Below are 18,128 nucleotides of genomic sequence, written 5' to 3' on the forward strand. Positions count from 1 at the left end.
AATAAAGCCCTGTCGGTTAATGAAATGATTTTCTATATGAAGCGTGGAACTCCGCCCAAGCCTCAGAATGACAAAGCCCCCGGGGTTTTTAAATGATTAACCAACCGTCTTTGTTGTGCTATTTTTACGGCGACGAGGCTGTCTGCTGTAAGGAAAATGTTTGATGCTAGTTCAACAGTCGCCATCAAAGCGATAAAGTTGGGCCAGTGCAGGGGCGCGTGCGCCACTGTCAAGGCTCTTGTGATTGAGGGGGGAAGCAGGCAGAAGAGGACGACGAGGGTGCTGTGTGAAGGGAGCATGCAGTTGTAGAAAGAGGCGCGATATTCACAGGAAATTGGTGTAGAAGACATGAAGATTTCGATAGTCAATAGCAGACAGAGAAAGTGCGGAGGAGAAGAAGAGTTGGAGAGGCTTATGCGGAAAAAAAAAAGAGCGAAAAGTAGCTCACTATGTAGTTGGCCAATGCTTCTACACGAGAAGTAACTACGCAACGAACACTTGAGACTTGCTTTCGTTGGGTGGTACCGCCGCTGCAGTTGCTCGCATTGGAGTCAAATAGAGCAGTTTTCTGGGGGTAATTGGCCATCTTTTGTCTGTTGTTTCATCTTTGATGTCTAAATCTGGGGGGTAACTATCCGTTTGGGGTGCACATTACAAATTGGGCAACATGCTGCATCATTGAACTGCATTAGGGTTTACGGCTCGGACTAAATTCACACGGAGCTTTTCGTCCGTCCATGTGGACTCCGACGATCTCGATCGCGCCCCCAAGGACAGGCTGCAGCGGGACTTGGACCCTCTCTGTCGACGTTGCCATGTTTCTTTCAGTCTTGGCACAGATCAAAAGCCGGAGTCAATGCGGCTCGTCCAGATGCCGTGTTTACTACCGTAAATACGAACTGCACTTGCACGCATCCCGGTACATGTATCCACAGGCGATACAGACGCGCAACAGACGAGCCTGGGCTGGCAAAGGGCTTTGCAGGCCGCTTACCCCGATATCGAACAGCAGCCTGTGGAGCGGGTCATCTGGGTCTAACGGGCGGATTCTCTGCGTACCTACGTCTGAAACAACGGATTTTGCAACTGGGCAGGTGTATATGGGCCAGATGCTCCGAGAACCTCTGTCTTCATCTGATCTTCCCCTTTCTAGAATGGGCATGTTCGCGCTTTGCTGGTCTCCTATTGGCGTCGAAGGAACAAGTGCGAGCAAAGGGACCCGAGGTCGCCATTAGGGGGAGAGAGGTGAGTGATGCAAACAAGGATGACGCCCCAGGACGTCGGCAATATCATGAAGAGTCCAACAAAGTCCGTCTTGCGCAAGTTTGGGTCTCGCTGTATGGGGCAAAGACAATGCGAGGCACTGAGCGGCTACGCGCGACATTGAGGGTGCCGCAAAGGAACAAGAAGCACTTTTGAGGGGGGCAACTTGTGTGCAGACTGTGACGGTCTGGCGCAGGGCAAATCGCCCATCACGTGTGAGTGGTGCTTTTCATGCACATGTCAAACGTGAGTCGAGGGCTGGCCGCCCCCTGACAAGATCAGTCTATACATACAGGTTTGTAAATAGACACAACTCTGGCTACTTGAACAATACAGATACGATTATTGGTACTGGAGATACCATAACAACCTGAACACACATGTCAAACAAGTCGCGTCACCATACGGAAGCCGAAAGTGCACGTCTATCCGCTTGGTACCCATCACCATCACGTCCCTGGAAGTCAGAAGGCCGCTGTGGAGAAAATCAGTGAAGACAGCCCCAGGATCTGATTCATGGGAAATTTGTGTCCTAGCGTTGCATTTCCTCTAGATCAAGAACCCGAGAAAGGCTAATTTCGGAAGTAAAAGCGAGACGACGAAGGAACAAGCTTTTGACCCCCTAGTGGCAGAAAACAACCTGAGTTGGTGGGCTAGGTAGGAGAACCCTGAATGGTTGATTTGTGTCGTCGATATCCGAAGCAGGCAATCGAGTGCTAGATAGGCTGGAGGCTTGGAAAAGAAGAATAGTATATATAGTGACACGATAGTTCCTGTTGTGACCGGCGATATCCTTCTGCTGATATCTTGCGATCCAACCAGTCCACTCACTTGCGTCGGTCAAGGCCACATATTCATTCCTTACTTCGTTTCTTATTTTGTCCTTCTTTTTCGTGTTGGCATCCGGCATTGACTGCTTGAGCCATACCCACATTCTTTTACTTTGACCGTCATCTGACCCCCTCGCCTTCTTTCCCCTGCTTCGCCCTTTGTGGCCTCACTTCTTGACAATGGGTCTCTTCAAGAGCCTCACTGCCCTGGTGGCAGCTGCCGTGCCTATTCAGGCCGCCAGCGAATGGAAGAACGTCAAGTTTGGCGGCGGTGGTGGCTTTATCCCCTCCGTTGTCTTCCACCCTACCGAGGCCGGCCTGGCCTATGCCCGTACCGATATGGGCGGTCTTTACCGTATTAACAAGGATGACTCCTGGACTATCCTGACTGACGGTCTAGCCTTCGATGACACTTGGTAAGTTGGACAGCATTACATGTCAGGTTGCGCTATGAACATTACTGACAACGCGCCCTAAAGGAACCGTTGGGGCATCGACGCCTTGGCTGTTGATGCCAAGGATCCCAAGAACGTCTACGCCGCCGTTGGCATGTACACCAACAGCTGGGACCCGAACAACGGTGCCATCATTCGGTCTTCCGACCAAGGCAACACGTGGTCCGTTACCGAGCTGCCCTTTAAGGTCGGTGGTAACATGCCCGGTCGTGGTATGGGTGAACGTCTGGCTGTTGACCCCATCAACTCCAACATCCTGTACTTTGGAGCCCGCTCCGGTAAGGGTCTCTGGAAGTCGACTGATTCCGGCAAGACCTTCACCCAGGTCACCTCATTCACCAACAAGGGCCCCTATGCCAACAACCCCTCCGACACCAGTGGCTACAGCAGCGACCCCCAGGGCGTCACCTTTGTCACCTTTGACAGCACCTCTACTGCCCTGTCTGGCGCCACTTCGCGCATCTTTGTTGGTACTGCTGACAACACTACCTCTGGTGCTTCTGTCTGGGAGTCTAAGGATGCCGGTGCTACCTGGACCGCCGTTGCCGACCAGCCCAAGAAGTACTTCCCCCACAAGTGCCGCCTTTCTCCCAGCGAGAACGCCATGTACCTCTCCTACAGCGATGGCACTGGCCCCTACGATGGCTCTATGGGTGGCGTCTTCCGCTACGATCTCAAGGCCAACACCTGGAAGGACATCACCCCCGTCACTGGCAGCGACCTGTACTTTGGCTTTGGTGGTCTTGCCGTGGATATGAAGAAGCCCGGCACCATCATGGTCGCTACTCTCAACTCGTGGACACCCGACGCCCAGCTCTTCCGCTCAACTGACTCGGGTACCACTTGGTCCAAGCTTTGGGAGATGACTACCTACCCTGACCGTAACCTGCACTTCACCCAGGACTTCAGCGCTGCCCCTTGGATGGAGGCTTTCCTGAAGAATGACACCAAGAAGGTCGGCTGGATGATTGAGTCTCTCGAAATTGACCCTACCGACTCGGACCACTGGACCTACGGCACTGGCCTGACCATGTTCGGTGGCCGTGATCTGACCAAATGGGATACTGCCGAGCGCACTATCAAGATTGAGGTCAAGGCCGACGGTATTGAAGAGATGGCTGTTCTGCAGCTTGCCAGCGTTCCCGGCGGTTCTGAGCTTCTCGCTGCCATTGGTGACAACAGTGGTTTCACCTTCCCCACCTTCGCCGACCTGGGCACTTCTCCCAAGACCTTGTGGGACGGCCCCAAGTTCCCCTCCTCGAGCAGTGTCGACTACGCCGGTGGCTCTCCCAAGACCGTCGTCCGCGCTGGAAACACTGCTGGTACCAACCAGATTGCCATCTCCACTGACGGTGGTATTACCTGGTCTGCCAACACTGCCTCGGGCACCACCGCCGCTGGCGGCCACATTGCAATCTCTGCTGATGCCGGCGCCATGGTCTGGTCAACTGCCAACAGCGGTGTCATGCACTCTGTCGGCACTGCCACCTTCTCTGCTATTTCTTCTCTGCCCTCTGGCGCCGCCATTGCTTCGGACAAGAAGGATGCCAAGTACTTCTATGGTGGCTCTGAGGGCGTCTTCTACGTTTCTTCCGACTCTGGTGCTACCTTTGCCAAGGCCGGTGAGTTGAAGAGCGCTACTGCCGTCCGCACCATTGCTGCTCACCCTAGCACTGCTGGAACCGTCTACGTCACTACCGATGTTGGTATCTTCACCTCGACTGACTTTGGCAAGACTTTCACTGCTCTTGGCAGCGGTGTTCTGTCTGATGCCCACGCCATTGCCCTGGGCAAGGGTACCTCGGGCTTCAACATCTACGTTATTGCCAAGGGCTCCACTGGCGAGAAGGTCTACAGCTCTAGTGACAACGGCGCCACCTGGACCGACGTCCAGGGTGACTCTCAGGGCTTCGGTGCCATGGGTGGCTGCTTCCTTGCTGGCAGCAACAACGAGGCCAATGTCGTCTACGTCGGCACCAACGGCCGTGGTGTCTTCTACCTGACCACCACTGGTGGCTCGGCTCCCGCCGACACTACGAGCAAGCCTGCCTCGTCTACTACCGCTCCCGGTTCCTCTGCCACCACTGCGGCTACGACTGGCGTTGCTGCTGCTGACATCAAGGTTGCTGCCGCTGATGCTACCTCTACCACCACTTCTGCCAAGGCCACCACCCCTCCCAAGGCTGCCGCTACCCCGCCTGCTACCGCTCAGAAGGCCGCTTCCGCCTACGCCCAGTGCGGAGGTTCCAGCTGGAAGGGTGCTACCACCTGTGTGACTGGCTACACCTGCACAGAGATGAACAGCTACTACTCGCAGTGCGTGTGATCGTGTAGGCTTCGTTTAGCTTGTAGACAATGATGGCGGAGGAGCTGATGTTGGTAGTTAGTTCGTGGAATACCCTTCTTGTAAATACTTAGCATATGTCCAAGCGATTTAAAACTTTGGTTAATTATCACATGCTGCTCTAGATGACAATACTTGCCTGAGAACCAAAAAGAAATGCATAGTTGTGTAAATGACAGGTTCCCGCCCCATGCGCCTAACCCTCGTACCCTGTTTTGTTTTCCGCGTACAACAAAAAAAAACAGCTGGCCCAGCAAACCAGAACGAAAAGTTTCCCTAAAAAATCAAGCAAATAGAAAAGAAGTACTCCAAGAACGCCCGTCCTACGGTATCAACATTTACCACCGTCCTCGATTCCGGCCTCCCTTGTAGCCGTTTCCGCGCGGCCCTCTCGGCCCGTGGTCATCGTCGCCGCCTCTGTCACCACCGCTGCCGCGCATACGCGAGCGCATATCCTTGGGGAACGCCTCGTAGGCCTTGCGCATCTGAGCATAGCCAAGGTGCATCTTGCCATAAAAGTGGTCGGCCAGACGCCTGTCGTTGTCGAGCCTGCTGAGGTACGCGCCACACACGTCGCACACCTGCAGCTTCTGATGGCCAGACGGGCCGCTGGTGTCGGAAAGATCCTTGAGATCCTTTTCGCGGTCGGCCTTGATTTGTGCGTACTGGCGCACACGGTAGAGCTCGTCCATTGCACGGTGAACTTCGCCCATCTCTCCTAGAATTTCAACCTCCATCAGGCCATTGTCAACGTTCGTAGACATGTCGACAATGTTCTTCAGGAGATTGTTGGTTTGGCGGATCTCGTCGGGAGTCTTCTCAAGACGGCGCTGCGCTTGTTCGATGCGCATGTTGCAAGACTCAATGTACTTTTGCAGGTCGCGCATGTAGTCGTGCTCGAAGCCATAGCCTTGTTTCTCGCGATCTGATAGCCCCTCGTACTCGGTCTTGAGATTTTCGGAATGTACACGTGTACACGGGCCGAGATCCTGTCCTCAAATGCGTTAATCGCCCACTCGTGTCCTACTGCGAAGTCTGATAACAAAGAGCTTACCTGCTTGGTGTTTGTGAATAGGTCGTGTGGACAGTTACCAACAATATAAGACCGGCACACCTTGGGATCGCGAAGCGACAGTTGGGCGGCTCGCGATGATGATGAAGCGCCCATAAGCTGCTCGAGCAGCTTGCGTTGTTCGGCAGCCATGGTGTGGGCGAGCGTTGATTTAGATGAGTTCCAGAGAGATAAAGAGAAATAAAAAGACACTCAAGTTCCGGATTCCAATGGGAATTAAAGCCAAATGGATGGAATACAAATAAACGTTGTTGTGGTTATGGCGCTGGAAAAGTCGCAAAATCGCAGAATCAAACTGAAGTCGATCACGAAACTTTTGGATTTGATGAAGTTAAACGCAAGGTTAAATGTGGCGCCCAAAGCCACATTTTGTGGCGCTGTGAGGAAAATGTAACCCTAAATACATATGTGCCTACCATGCAGCCAGTTTCCCCAAGGCAGACGAGATTCTGCCGCGTCTTACCGCTTTAATGTTGACCTGGCAAGGAGCTGCCAGCTGGTTCCTAAGCTCTGGGCCTGGTCTATGCTTTTGCGTATCGGATTATCCGGCCACGGTAGAGTAACTAGGTCCGTAAATTCACAGCTCCGTTGCACAGTTCTGTGCCACTCTACAAGAACGAGACGCCATTATAAGGCTTCTAGTGAGTACTGGGCCCGGGCACAATCGCAATAACACCCCTCAAGGCTCTGAAGCCTCACTGGAGGAACAAGCCAGCCCACCATCCAACTCATCATGCAGCTCTTTTCCCACCAGATACTAGCCCTGCTTGCGGCAGCGGGCGGATTTGCCTCTGGAGCCTCAGCAGAACCGACCGCACCGTCTTCGTCTGAATACCACGAACAACTAGACCTCCGACCATTGCCGCTCAACGGGCTCCTCGCTAGTTTCAACTTCCGCGCGCAACAGCCCGTCACGGACATTCAGACCCAAAACTTCCGATTGTTTCCTCGGTCACTAGGACAGCTTCTCGAGTATTCTGGGACAAAGGAGCTGCATTTGCGCTTTGCTCTTGGCCGATGGGACGCGGAAAATTGGGGCGCAAGGCCGTGGGACGGTAAGAAGGAGGGCGGAACCGGCGTTGAGCTATGGGCATGGCTAGATGCTGCTACAGATGAGGAGTGAGTATCACAACGAGCTTGATGGTACTTGATCTTTCTTGCTGACTGGATCCTGTTGTATAGAGCGGGGGATAAATGGCGCGTGCTCACCAATGCGCTCTCTGGATTGTTCTGTGCCTCACTCAACTTCATCGATGAGACCCGGACAACACGACCTGTACTCTCTTTTGCGCCAAACGGAGACCATTACGTCAACGGCACTAGTGCTAATATGAAGCTGTTCCATGGCGTTCTCCCTCACGAGGTAGTCTGTACCGAAAACCTGACACCTTTTCTCAAGATGCTCCCATGCAAAGGAAAAGCCGGTATTGCGACTCTACTCGATGGCCATAAGCTGTTTGATGCTTCATGGCAGAGCATGTCTATTGACGTTCGCCCGGTTTGCCAGGGTGAGGGTGCCACACAGGATTGTGTTTTGGAAGTCGACCAGACCATTGACATGGTGCTTGATATCCCGCGCTCCAAGCGCCCGCGTGGTATGTGTGTTATCTTGCGGAGAAAGAAAACTTGGAGGGGGCTTGCGCTGACCTGTAGTAGACAACCCGATCCCTCGACCAATTCCCGCCGACGAGTTGAACTGTGATCCGACCAAGCCATATTACCAGACCGATGCCTGCTACCCCATCGACAACGTGCCCGGCCAGGGATGGGCTCTGTCTGAGCTCTTCGGCAAAAATGTTCGTGGCACTTGTCCACTCACCAGAACCGACTCTGCGCCCGTCTGCATTACCATTCCTAAGGGCCGCGAAGTTCAGACATCGGGCGCCTCTAGCGAAGTTCGCCTCGGCGAAACGAAGCGCTGCTTCTTTCTCTCACCTGACGAGGAATTTGATCTCTCTGTTCCCTACCTCGAAAACGACGGCATAAACACGGGCGAAGTATCCAGCTACGTGGCGTCGTCAACTCCGCCACTATACGTTGAGCGCAGTCTGACGGGATACGGTCAGGAGCACGGCGGTGTGCAGACACTCCTCACCAACCCAAGCTCAACAGGCACGGTTGAATTTGTTTACATGGAGTCGCTACCTTGGTTTATGCGTGTTTACGTACACTCACTCAACACACGCATTCAAGGCGCCTCCAGCCCACAGCCTGAACTTGTCAAAGAGGTCCATTACCGCCCTGCCTTGGACCGCGTGCGCGGCTCGCAGCTTGAGATCCGCATGGAAGTGCCCCCAGCCAGCACCGTCGTCCTGACGTACGATTTCGAAAAGGCTATCCTCCGATACACCGAGTACCCGCCTGACGCGAACCGCGGCTTCGACGTGGCGGCCGCTATGGTGCGCATCCTGGAGCCGGTCGAAGCCAATTTGCGCACGACGAGTATGCTCCTATATCTGCCGACGCCCGACTTCAGCATGCCGTACAATGTCATCATCTTCACTAGCACGGCGCTGGCGCTGGTGTTTGGCGGCATGTATAACCTGCTGGTGCGTCGCATGGTGGCCGAGGACGAGGCACCAACGCCGTTCCTGCGCAGAAAAGTGGCTGCGTTGAAGGGCATGGTGGCCAAGCTAAAAGGCGGCCGAGCAGTGGTGCAGGATACGTCGGCGGAGAGCAAGCAAGATGGGGGTTCCTAATGCTCTACATCTGGTGTGTCTGTATGTATGTAGCATATAACTATCTTTGATGTTTCCTCTACTCTTCGTTTTGGTACACTGTGTAGTACTTGTATGTCCATGTAAAGTCAGTTTTGGTCCCGGAAGTTGAGGCTTTGAGCTCGTGATTCCCCAAGTTGGTCCGTGAGCCTTTAACGTACCCATCAGTCGTACCCATTAGTAAAGCCAAACGAGATTTTTCTTCCTGGACCTCGACGCCCAAACGGCCAGCCACGAAGACTTTCTTTCCTTCTTGGCTCAAGATACACATGCAGACGGACTGCATAGCCACGTAGCATACGCAATATCACAAATACCTACAACGGCCCCGGCCAAGGTCTCTGTCTACATCTCCAGAACCTATGTCTCATGCAACCCAAGCGTCTGCAGGCTTCTGGTGCATGCTACTCCATTCCACTGCACGCATGCATATGAACGTAGATAGGCAAGGCCAGGCTAATAGCAGGTGAACCATGCACCATAGTAGTACGCACACTAAACATGAGGACCAGATCATTGGATAAGGCCTGTTGTGCGTGTATGCACAGCTACAAGAATTACAAGTATGACTATGAGCCTTGCTGCATAGATTCCTGTCGCATGTACAGTTATCTGGTTGCATTATGTTGCCTAATCTGCCCCCATACATGTGTTGCTGCAGTTATGACAAGATGCAGTCTTCAAGCGCAGGTAAAATTAAATCTGCTGAGGGCGGTGTCGGGCAGCGGTTTTCGAGATTCTCGGTTTCACTCTCCAGCCGTTTGTGTAACACGCTGGGCCATGGCTCATTTGCTTTGTAAGATAGCGAGAGGCTTTCATCACAGGCTACATCCCGCCTGAATGGTTGACCTAGATATGCCTCTCGGCCGTCGGGTCTTGTGCTACGCTTGAGTCTACGAGTAGTTTTAGGGCCGGCCTCCCCTTTTTTTGGGACGGGTTTAGTAGTTAGTTAAACATCACGCAGAGTCGCAACATGTCAGCATGAGGAGCAGACAAAGACGTACGAGCAGGGAAGAATGGCCCAGCTCAAGCGACTAGTGTGTGATTTGGCGTGTGATGGTGTAGAACCAGTCAGCCCATCGCCCCGAGTTGGGCAGAGCGCCGTCAGACTCGTCGTTCCGGGGGTCCAGCTCAACAAGGTCGAAACAGGGCCACCCGATCTTTTTTTGTTGGAGATGGGTAGTTAGCGCATCGCTATGCTTAAACAGGCGATAACACAGCAGCGGACCAGCTCCGTCTCCTGTCAATGTTTCTAGTCTCATCGTCCTCGCTATCCACACGGCTCGAGAACTCAGCTCAGTATCATGTGTCTTGGTCGGGCAGGGACCCTAGACTTTCTGGTCCGGAATAATCAGAGACCAATGTTTTCATTCAGTGGCGCTTCGCGTTCAATATTTATGTGCTTCGTATCAATAATATCAAGCGAGCAAGATGTGGCCAAGACTGCGTGATATAGTGCTTGGTGAAGAGCGCTGCCGAAATCTCCAAACGTCCCGCCGTGCTGGGACGATCTACAGTGATGTGATAGATGCCCCGGTAGGACTAACGGGGGTCACACCGAGGAGATGCACGGAAGACTACCTGTATAGGCAGTGTTCCAAGGCGTATTGGCAGTGAATGATGCAAGTACAAAGTTGTACAAGCATAAGCAAACATGTCCAACCATCGCGACACAGCACACCATATCGAAGTGTAGCATACGGCACCCCTCCCCTTGATCTCCCTATGTTATGATCGGCTGTCCTCGCATCTCAACATATGTCTAAAAGCACAAGCAAGTGCAAGTAGGAAAGGATGAGGAGATGTGAAAAAAGGAATCAACAGTGGAAAGACAAAAGAGGGAGCAGGCAAGCCATAGCAAGGTGTGCGATTGTGACTGTGACTGTGAAAGCCGGGATGCCATATTTTCCTTTTTTCTTGTCAGGATGTCGTTGCTTTTGATTGTGTTCTCAGCACGTCGCCCTGTGGCTATGGTTCACGGAGAAAATGGTCAGCGCTGGAGCTGGACGTCACCGACGTGCATACTATGGGACCTTTTGGCTACCAGTTGCATTATTAGGAGACAGAATCGGCGGGATACTGCGTAAGCAAAGCATAGTAGTTGTCGAGTAGCTAGTACTTGCATGTGTGAGTCTAATTGTATTGTACATACATACATAACTATGTATGTATGTATGTAACTATGCTTATACGAACGTTACATGTGTTGTCAAGCAAAGCAAGAGGGACTTTGCCTAGGAGACTCATGATATTGGTGATCTTCAACGGCCTCGTATCGCGCGATAAAGACGTGGAGAAAAAGAATAAAGAAAGAACGCGGAATGGGTACGTGCATCATAGACGAGTGACAAGTCCGAAGCCGTGAGATTTGTAAGGCAAAGTGTTCTACATGCAATATTTACATATAGCTTGTCTGGTCAATAGGCACAGAGTTCATGTGCATACTGCTACAGACATGTTTAGATGTCTTGACTATTAACTCGGGTAATACTGCTACTCCAAGGTATACAGAGCCTGTATAACTAGACCTGCATACACACACAATGCTTGAAGTGTCCTCGTACAGGCTATGGTTCCAGTTTGATTCAAAGCCCCATTCACCCCTCCTACTTCTGCCCCCGCAAAATATACTTGTCGTTAGGAGCACTACTTGTAGTGTAGATAGTTACGACAACATTAAAGTAAGGATCCGAGGCAAAATTGGTCTTGTTCCGGATACCCAGCTTCTCAGCCCGATATCTGCACGACAGACGCATAAATCCAGCAGGAATTCGTAGTTAGTTGCATGTACGTATAGTGCGATGAGAGTGAGCGGCCGAGAACGCGAGCAGGAGAGCAGCCGGACTCAGCAAGCCCGCCCAAGTAGGGTTTAGTGATCAGCCACGGAGGAGCCAATTGACGTACTAGAAGCATAGAAGCCAATCAGCAAGGCAAAGAAAAGGGAGAAAAAAACCACCGTTAAAACCCAAAGTGCAGCATGCGTCTTAGTGCGCTCAGCTATGCTGGCAGCGTGAAGGAACTAGCAGCAGCATGGCGATACTAGAGGCCAGAACACCCATTTGCTCCGTAGCTGCTATCACGCAACAAGAAGATGATAGACGAAGTAGTCTGTCAGAACTTGAGCCCCAAACCGGCCAGGCGAGAGCACAGACTTTGAGGAATCCAAAAATTGTCCCAGCTAGGAGAGCTAGGCCGGTCTAGCTCGGCCAGCAGCACATGGTACAGATATCGTGCTGGGAGGTATGCGCCATGACACACGGCACTAACAAGGCACAACAGTATGCATTGTTTGGAGATGTTCTTGTTGCGTCTTGGGACTAGAGGAAAAAGAAGAAAAAAAAAAAAATTTCTCGAATCACAGTGCAGTACTGTAAGATTATCGCTCATCATTTGCTCCCCCTCTCAGCATGCAGACACGAGCATGACTGACAGACGACTTCTCCTGTTTCTACTTGCTCCTCTCCTAGTCGGCCATCGCCGTCTTGGATAATACCACTTGACCCGCCGAGGATTATATGGAGGGTGTTGAAGGGAGGCACAAAAAAAGGAAGAGAAGCAAGGAAGCTGAGTGTGGCTTGTCAAGGAGCGGAAACCCACAGCAGCAGAGCAGGGCATTGAGACGTGGTGGTGGTGGACACTTGTGGATAGCCAGAAAGAAAACCCGACAGGGGGAACAAGGGGCATCCTGGCCGGCGGAGGAAACCAAGATCGATTTCGCTCCCTTGTGTTGGGTGCTTAGCCTTGTTCGTCCGCTTTCCCCTCTTCCCCTTCCTCCTGCTACTCTTGGGCTGCGAGCTGCTCTCAAACATGCAAACAGCGTGTCCAAGTACCATGCGGAAGTACATACTCAGAACAGACCAAGAGTAGCATTGCGCTCAGTCCCCTGTTTGTATCTGTATCCCGTGTTTCTGTCTTTGGGCCGATTCCAGAGAAGCCTCGTCTGACATCCGCCAGTTGGATTTGATTTGATGGCAGTGAAAAACTGGTGATGCTACGAGTTTCACCGTCTCATTGTGATACATGCAAGTATATTCAAAAAAGTGTTTAACTGTGTACGGTATGCACTTGCAGATATATATGAGGCTGGAAATCATTGTAGCATTCGCCGTCCGGCTGCAGCGGCCAGGCACACTCGGCGCTCCGTGACCTTTGATCTCTGATCCCGAAAGAACAAAGCTGCTGGATGCTTCTTGGACCCAAGGTCTCAAGCTCCAAGCTCTTGGAGCCAATCATTCCCAGGGCATCCAGGGTTGCTTGTATGGACACGCCCCCCCTGGGCTTTGGGCAAACACCTTGCTCCCTTGCTGCCATTAACCGGGAGAAAAGGGCTTTCAAGGCACAGATCCAGTCGTCTGACTGCCCGCCCTGACTTGTCCTTCTTGCTCCTGCGGCTGGCAGGCACGCACGCATTCACATCCAATACAAAGCTGCGTGGCATGCCTGTCACCCCATCACGACGGCCGTTCGTTGTGAGTGGTCCAGCGCGGCCGCAGAGTCTCTCCAGGAGCGAGAGCGTGGCCAAGACGACCTAAAGGTCTGGGTCCTTCGGGAGTGGTTTGAGCGATTGCTTTGGATTGTTAGTGTTGCGAGGTTTGAGAGACTTTCGGCTGGACTGTATGACTTGGACGCAACCGTCTTTACCTGTATGCGGTCAGTTCGTGATAATTCTCGGCATGTTTCTTCATGGACCAATTCAGCCACAGCCAGTTTTCTGTGGCGTCACGTGTCAGGGTGGCCTCGCCTTGCATCCCTGGCTTGGCAGATGTGGTTAAGGAGCCCCCCAGCACTCAACAGGCTTCTTCTTCAGTGGCTAGCCATCTTTTCCAGCCTCTTTGCGCCCTGGACCACCGCCCCTCTGCCCTAAAACAGGGCATCGCAGGCCCTGTAAATACCCACCACGCCCGCCCACAGGGCTTTGGGTGACGCGTGCGAATATGTGGTCGGTTGGGTTTCCAGTGGCTTGACCACACCAACCCTCAGGAACAGGGCCAGGTGAAGCCAGCGCAAAGAAAAACAGGACAAGGGCTCAATTCCAAGGCCGTCCAGGCTAAGTTGATGGCATAAGCTGGTGCTGAGCCTGCTGAGTAATTTTCTTTTTTCTGCCTCCCCCTTCTCCTTTTTCCACACACGCCCCTTCTCCCTCTTTGACCCCGGACTTTTTCGTGTATCCCTGTTGGGGCTTCGCTATGGATTCCGAGTGCCTCTTAAGCTGGTGAAGATCTTACATCTGGTGAGGGACAGGCGTGGTTTTACCTTTGGGTGATCACGCTGGTGTCTGGAGAGAGAGGTCCCTCTCGCCCCTCTTCAGTCTTTACCAGCGCTGGAGAAACAGGCATTCTGTGAGAGACGGGAAAGGGGATTAACTGACGGGTCCAAGGCCGATACCATGAGGTCTAACACACAAGTACATCTGTACATACAGACACAGCGACGTAGAGGACATGCTTTCGGCAGAATTTTGGCTCGTTGGGTTCCATGGCTCACTGGTGCTGTCGCCATTGCCAATGCAGTAAGCCACATATTGGATCAATTTTGCATGTGCTTTACGGGGTTCTATGCAGCATACATACATTGTACATACTCGAGGCAGACGTCACAAGAGAAGGATGGGGCCCCAGGAAGCAATCCAGCAATACAGAGGTAGGCTGTGAAAGTCGACTAGTGAGTGGGCTTGACCGAGTAGCCGTTGAGCTAGAGATGGCTTGTCGCAGGCAGACAGAATAAAGCGCTTTGCCTCCCGTCGACATGGACTCAGCCAAGACACAGCACTCCGAACTAGAATGGTCTCCGCCTGCTCGCATTTTTATACCGATGCCACCACGTTGCCAACTAGCCCAGCCAAAAATGCACTTGTGAGCCAATGGATCTTCACAAGCACAGACAAGCCCGGGCGGCCTGCATCTTACGCCACAAGCTTGCGCAACATCAACACGCACGCCCAGCTTTAGCACGACGGAAGAGAGACCAGATACGTGTATTTCGATTTCGGGTCTGCCTAGAGCATACATAATTTTCTTTTCACTGCCAGAAGGTTGATGGGACGAGGTGGGAGTCGGTTCCTTGCTGTTTTCTTCGGCGCCGCCTTTTATGCGTTTTGCAACGAGCGGTCTGGCGCCCTTAATACTGGCGCATATAGTTATGGCAGAGATGGGGCAGATCTGCATCGAGTGCCTGGGGCTTAGTGGTGAGCCGGGGTTCCTCAGTGACTCTACGGAATCATCCAGTCTTGCCTCTATTCAGCGCCTCTAGGCCGCAGTCCGTTAGGACCACTTACAATGCGGCCCTTGTGCCCAAGTCTTTCTAATCTTCACAATCGTCAACCAAAGACGAAGCTAGCGATATTCCGGCCCAGTTGGAGCTCCAGCTGTATCCAGCCAGGTGGTGTTCTAGACCACAACCCGGCCGCCGCCGCTACTGCCACTAACTAACGTGCACCGCGGGCGGAATATCAAAAAAGACAGGCCCATCTATGCACCAAGGGACAGTGTGTTTCAAACACGAGGGCCAGCTCCAAGCATACACTAGCTATAACTAGCCATTGTTATTATGTCTTCTCAGTACAGAGCCAAGAACCACGGCAGGGAACCAGGCGCGACAGGCCCAATCGACCGTGGCCCACCCGAAAAGGGGGGCGGAACGGGAGCACAGGCGGGGCGGAGCGGGGCGACCGCTGTTGTCGTCGTCGTTGACGTTGTCGTGGCCGTTTCATTCTTTGGAATGCGTTGCTATATGCGTGGCGCGCCCTGGCTGTCTGTTTCTCAGCATGTATGGACAGATGCAAATGTGTATGAGACTTTCCATATGCTGGTCCAATCACCAAGCAAAGACGCCTCGCATCACAACAGACACACACAAAAACGACGGGGCAAACAAAAAGGCTGACTGGCGACTCTTCGTTTGCGCGCGCAGGGGCCGTATAAAAGCGTTCCAAGACAGGCATATGCAAGCCGATATAGAGGCGTTGGGCGGTTGTGTGCTGTGTGTGATAGTGCCCCGTGCTTGTTACTTGTTCAGCCCAGCCCAGCCCAACCGGCCATCTTTATGCAGTCCCAGCGGCCTGATGAAGCCCAACCCGTCTCAAGGAAATATTGTGCTGTGCGCTGCATATGCTTAGATCAGCCTCTGCTCCTAGGCCGTTTCACTTTGCCTAGCTGCTAGCCACTAGAAGCCACGATACTACAAGTACGTACATATGTATGTACATGTGCACATATCGTCATCACCATCAAAAGGCCTCGCAAAGTGCATGCATGCATGACTTTGGTATCCCTAGAGTTGGCTGACGATTTGCCTAAGTGCCAAGGTTGAAAGAAAGGACAGCTTATCACAGAAGCACACCAGAAGAAAGCATTGGGGCAAAAAGGAAAACCAGCCCAGGAGAGAGGCCCCCCTCCCCAATAGCCAAGGCCCGGCCGGGCAGCCCCTATGAGTGCTACTGCGTACACGTACAAGGCGCTATCATCTCCAGCGTTGGCGATCCCCCCGCGACACTCAGCACAGCAAGGATAGCGCTACAGGAGCCCGACAATGCGAGGTTTCAGCGCTATGGCGTGCCATAGTGCGCTGTAGCCGTCTGCCCCGCCGGTCTTTTACAGCCCTTAAGCTCTGCGCTTTGATGTTGGATGGCTGCGAAAGTCTCTCACAAAATGGGCGGGCTCTCCCTTTGCTCACAACTGTGTAATTTCTTTTCTTCTTGCTGCAAAGCCCAATTCGGAATCTATATTGGCAGTAAAAGCAACGAATGAGTTCATGATTTGCAAAAAAAAAAAAATGAAAGAAGGAAAAATAAAAATAAAACTCGCTGAACGCTGAACCAACAAACGGGTCGCATAATGCTTAATCTAAATTCATTCAGCCTACCTAGTAGCAAGCGACCATTGGCTCTGTAGATATGTACAACTAGCTGTATGTATTGTGCTGTGTGTATTTGAACGCTAGTTGATCAATTCCATTGAATTCCACTGTTCTAAGCTAGTGTGAAGCGAATAAGTATTGTTAGGGTTACTTTTAGGCCACCATGAAGGCAAACCCCGGATTGTCTTAAGAATGAAAGCCACCAGCGGCCTGTGTAGTTCCACTGCACATTCCGTACTAGCAAGAGCACAAAGCCAAGCCAGCTACCATGGACCACACATTCTCGGCGACGCTCGTCACAGACTTCTATTCCATTCTGTATGTGCAAGATGACACTAGTCACTCGTGCTTCTCGAGAATGCAGCCGCTTGGGTGCGTGATGGTGGCCGTGCCACTATCGTCACCCACCGACAGCATACAGCATACAACATACGACATCTGCCCTCGGGCTGCAAGGCTGGTTCTACTCCTTTCTCTAGCCTTCCTTGTTTCTTGCACTCCTGTGTCATGTGTCTCAACACTCTTCTTTTTGTCTTTGCCAGTAGCACGCGGGACAAGGGGCTGGCATGCCGTATCCAAGTCACCCATGTTGATCTATGGCTCAGATGAGAGAAACCGAGCGAAATGGTCTTTCAGGGAGGGCAGCACACGGAGGAAGCACGACGATTGACGTCTGGCAACGACTATCTAACGACTAGCAGGCGCAAGATGCTTTCGGGCCACAAGGATGGTATAGTTATGCGGTTCGGTATAAATGTAAATGTAAATGTGCTCCCGTACTAGTGGACCGGAATGGCATGGTGTTTTGGTATTGTTTTGTGCGGCCAGGCTGTGGCACCACAGACATCAAACCATGTCTGGCTTGTGTGAGGTTTATTTCGCGTGCTACAGGATTCGCCATGCCAGCCCAGCAGAGAGAGGGCTTTTGGCGTTGTTGTTTTTTATTGTGGGCAGACGCTATGGCAACAAGAGCTCCAAGGGAACCATTACAAAGGTTCTCGAATAGAGGCCAAGGGAAAGCAAAGACGGGTTTGGAATTGGCAGCGTGGAGGAAAGGCTTTTGATTGAATTGTTGTGCACGCATGTACTGTATCATGTAAGGCAAGTTGATTGTGGGATCCAGAGACCAGGTGCTTTGGGAAGGACTTGGTCAAGGAAAAGAGCGAATGTTGAAGCACAACTGACTGAACAAAAAATATTATGAGATCAGCTGCAGGTGAGCCTGTCACCGCTCCAAGTGCCGTGACGCGACCTACATGCCCATCTGCGTCATAACTATGGGCCGAGAAAACACACATACACCGACAGCTACAGACCGGGAGGCGAGAGAAGGCTCCCTTGAGCTGGAAGTATGGAGGGAGGGATTGGCTGTTTGTCCGTTTCCCTTACAACCAGAAAGAAGCCCAAGAAGATAACAATTAGTGAGATTGAGAGGACAAGCAGCCAACGAGAAAGGCTTGCCTGAGCTGGAAAGGGTACGGCTTGAGAGATATAAGTTGGAAGCGTCTCCCACGCTTCGGAGGACAAAAAAACGGCTTGTAAACCACGCTCACTGTCGTCATCACCGCCTTTGCATTCTTTCCTGTTTATAGA

At 52.3% G+C, this 18,128-nt stretch overlaps 3 protein-coding genes across 3 annotated transcripts; 2 read left to right on the forward strand and 1 right to left on the reverse strand.

Moving 5' to 3' along the window:
• Positions 1-2,273: 2,273 nt before the first annotated feature.
• On the forward strand, positions 2,274-4,874 carry BROUX77_005310 (uncharacterized protein; the record flags this gene model as incomplete). The annotated part of the gene is made up of 2 exons (XM_073750170.1): positions 2,274-2,509; positions 2,573-4,874. The coding sequence occupies 2 exons, from the start codon at positions 2,274-2,276 to the stop codon at positions 4,872-4,874; spliced, it is 2,538 nt and encodes an 845-aa protein (XP_073604196.1).
• Positions 4,875-5,230: 356 nt separating this feature from the next.
• On the reverse strand, positions 5,231-6,096 carry BROUX77_005311 (uncharacterized protein; the record flags this gene model as incomplete). The annotated part of the gene is made up of 2 exons (XM_073750171.1): positions 5,231-5,881; positions 5,947-6,096. 2 exons carry the CDS (start codon positions 6,094-6,096, stop codon positions 5,231-5,233), a joined length of 801 nt encoding a protein of 266 aa, XP_073604197.1.
• Positions 6,097-6,697: 601 nt separating this feature from the next.
• On the forward strand, positions 6,698-8,663 carry BROUX77_005312 (uncharacterized protein; the record flags this gene model as incomplete). The annotated part of the gene is made up of 3 exons (XM_073750172.1): positions 6,698-7,083; positions 7,147-7,559; positions 7,621-8,663. The coding sequence occupies 3 exons, from the start codon at positions 6,698-6,700 to the stop codon at positions 8,661-8,663; spliced, it is 1,842 nt and encodes a 613-aa protein (XP_073604198.1).
• Between the last annotated feature and the right edge of the window lie 9,465 nt (positions 8,664-18,128).

Source organism: Berkeleyomyces rouxiae (genome assembly GCF_048999995.1).
Source record: "Berkeleyomyces rouxiae strain 22BRR77 chromosome Unknown BrBRR77_ptg000005l, whole genome shotgun sequence".
Classification (NCBI taxonomy): Eukaryota; Fungi; Ascomycota; class Sordariomycetes; order Microascales; family Ceratocystidaceae; genus Berkeleyomyces; species Berkeleyomyces rouxiae.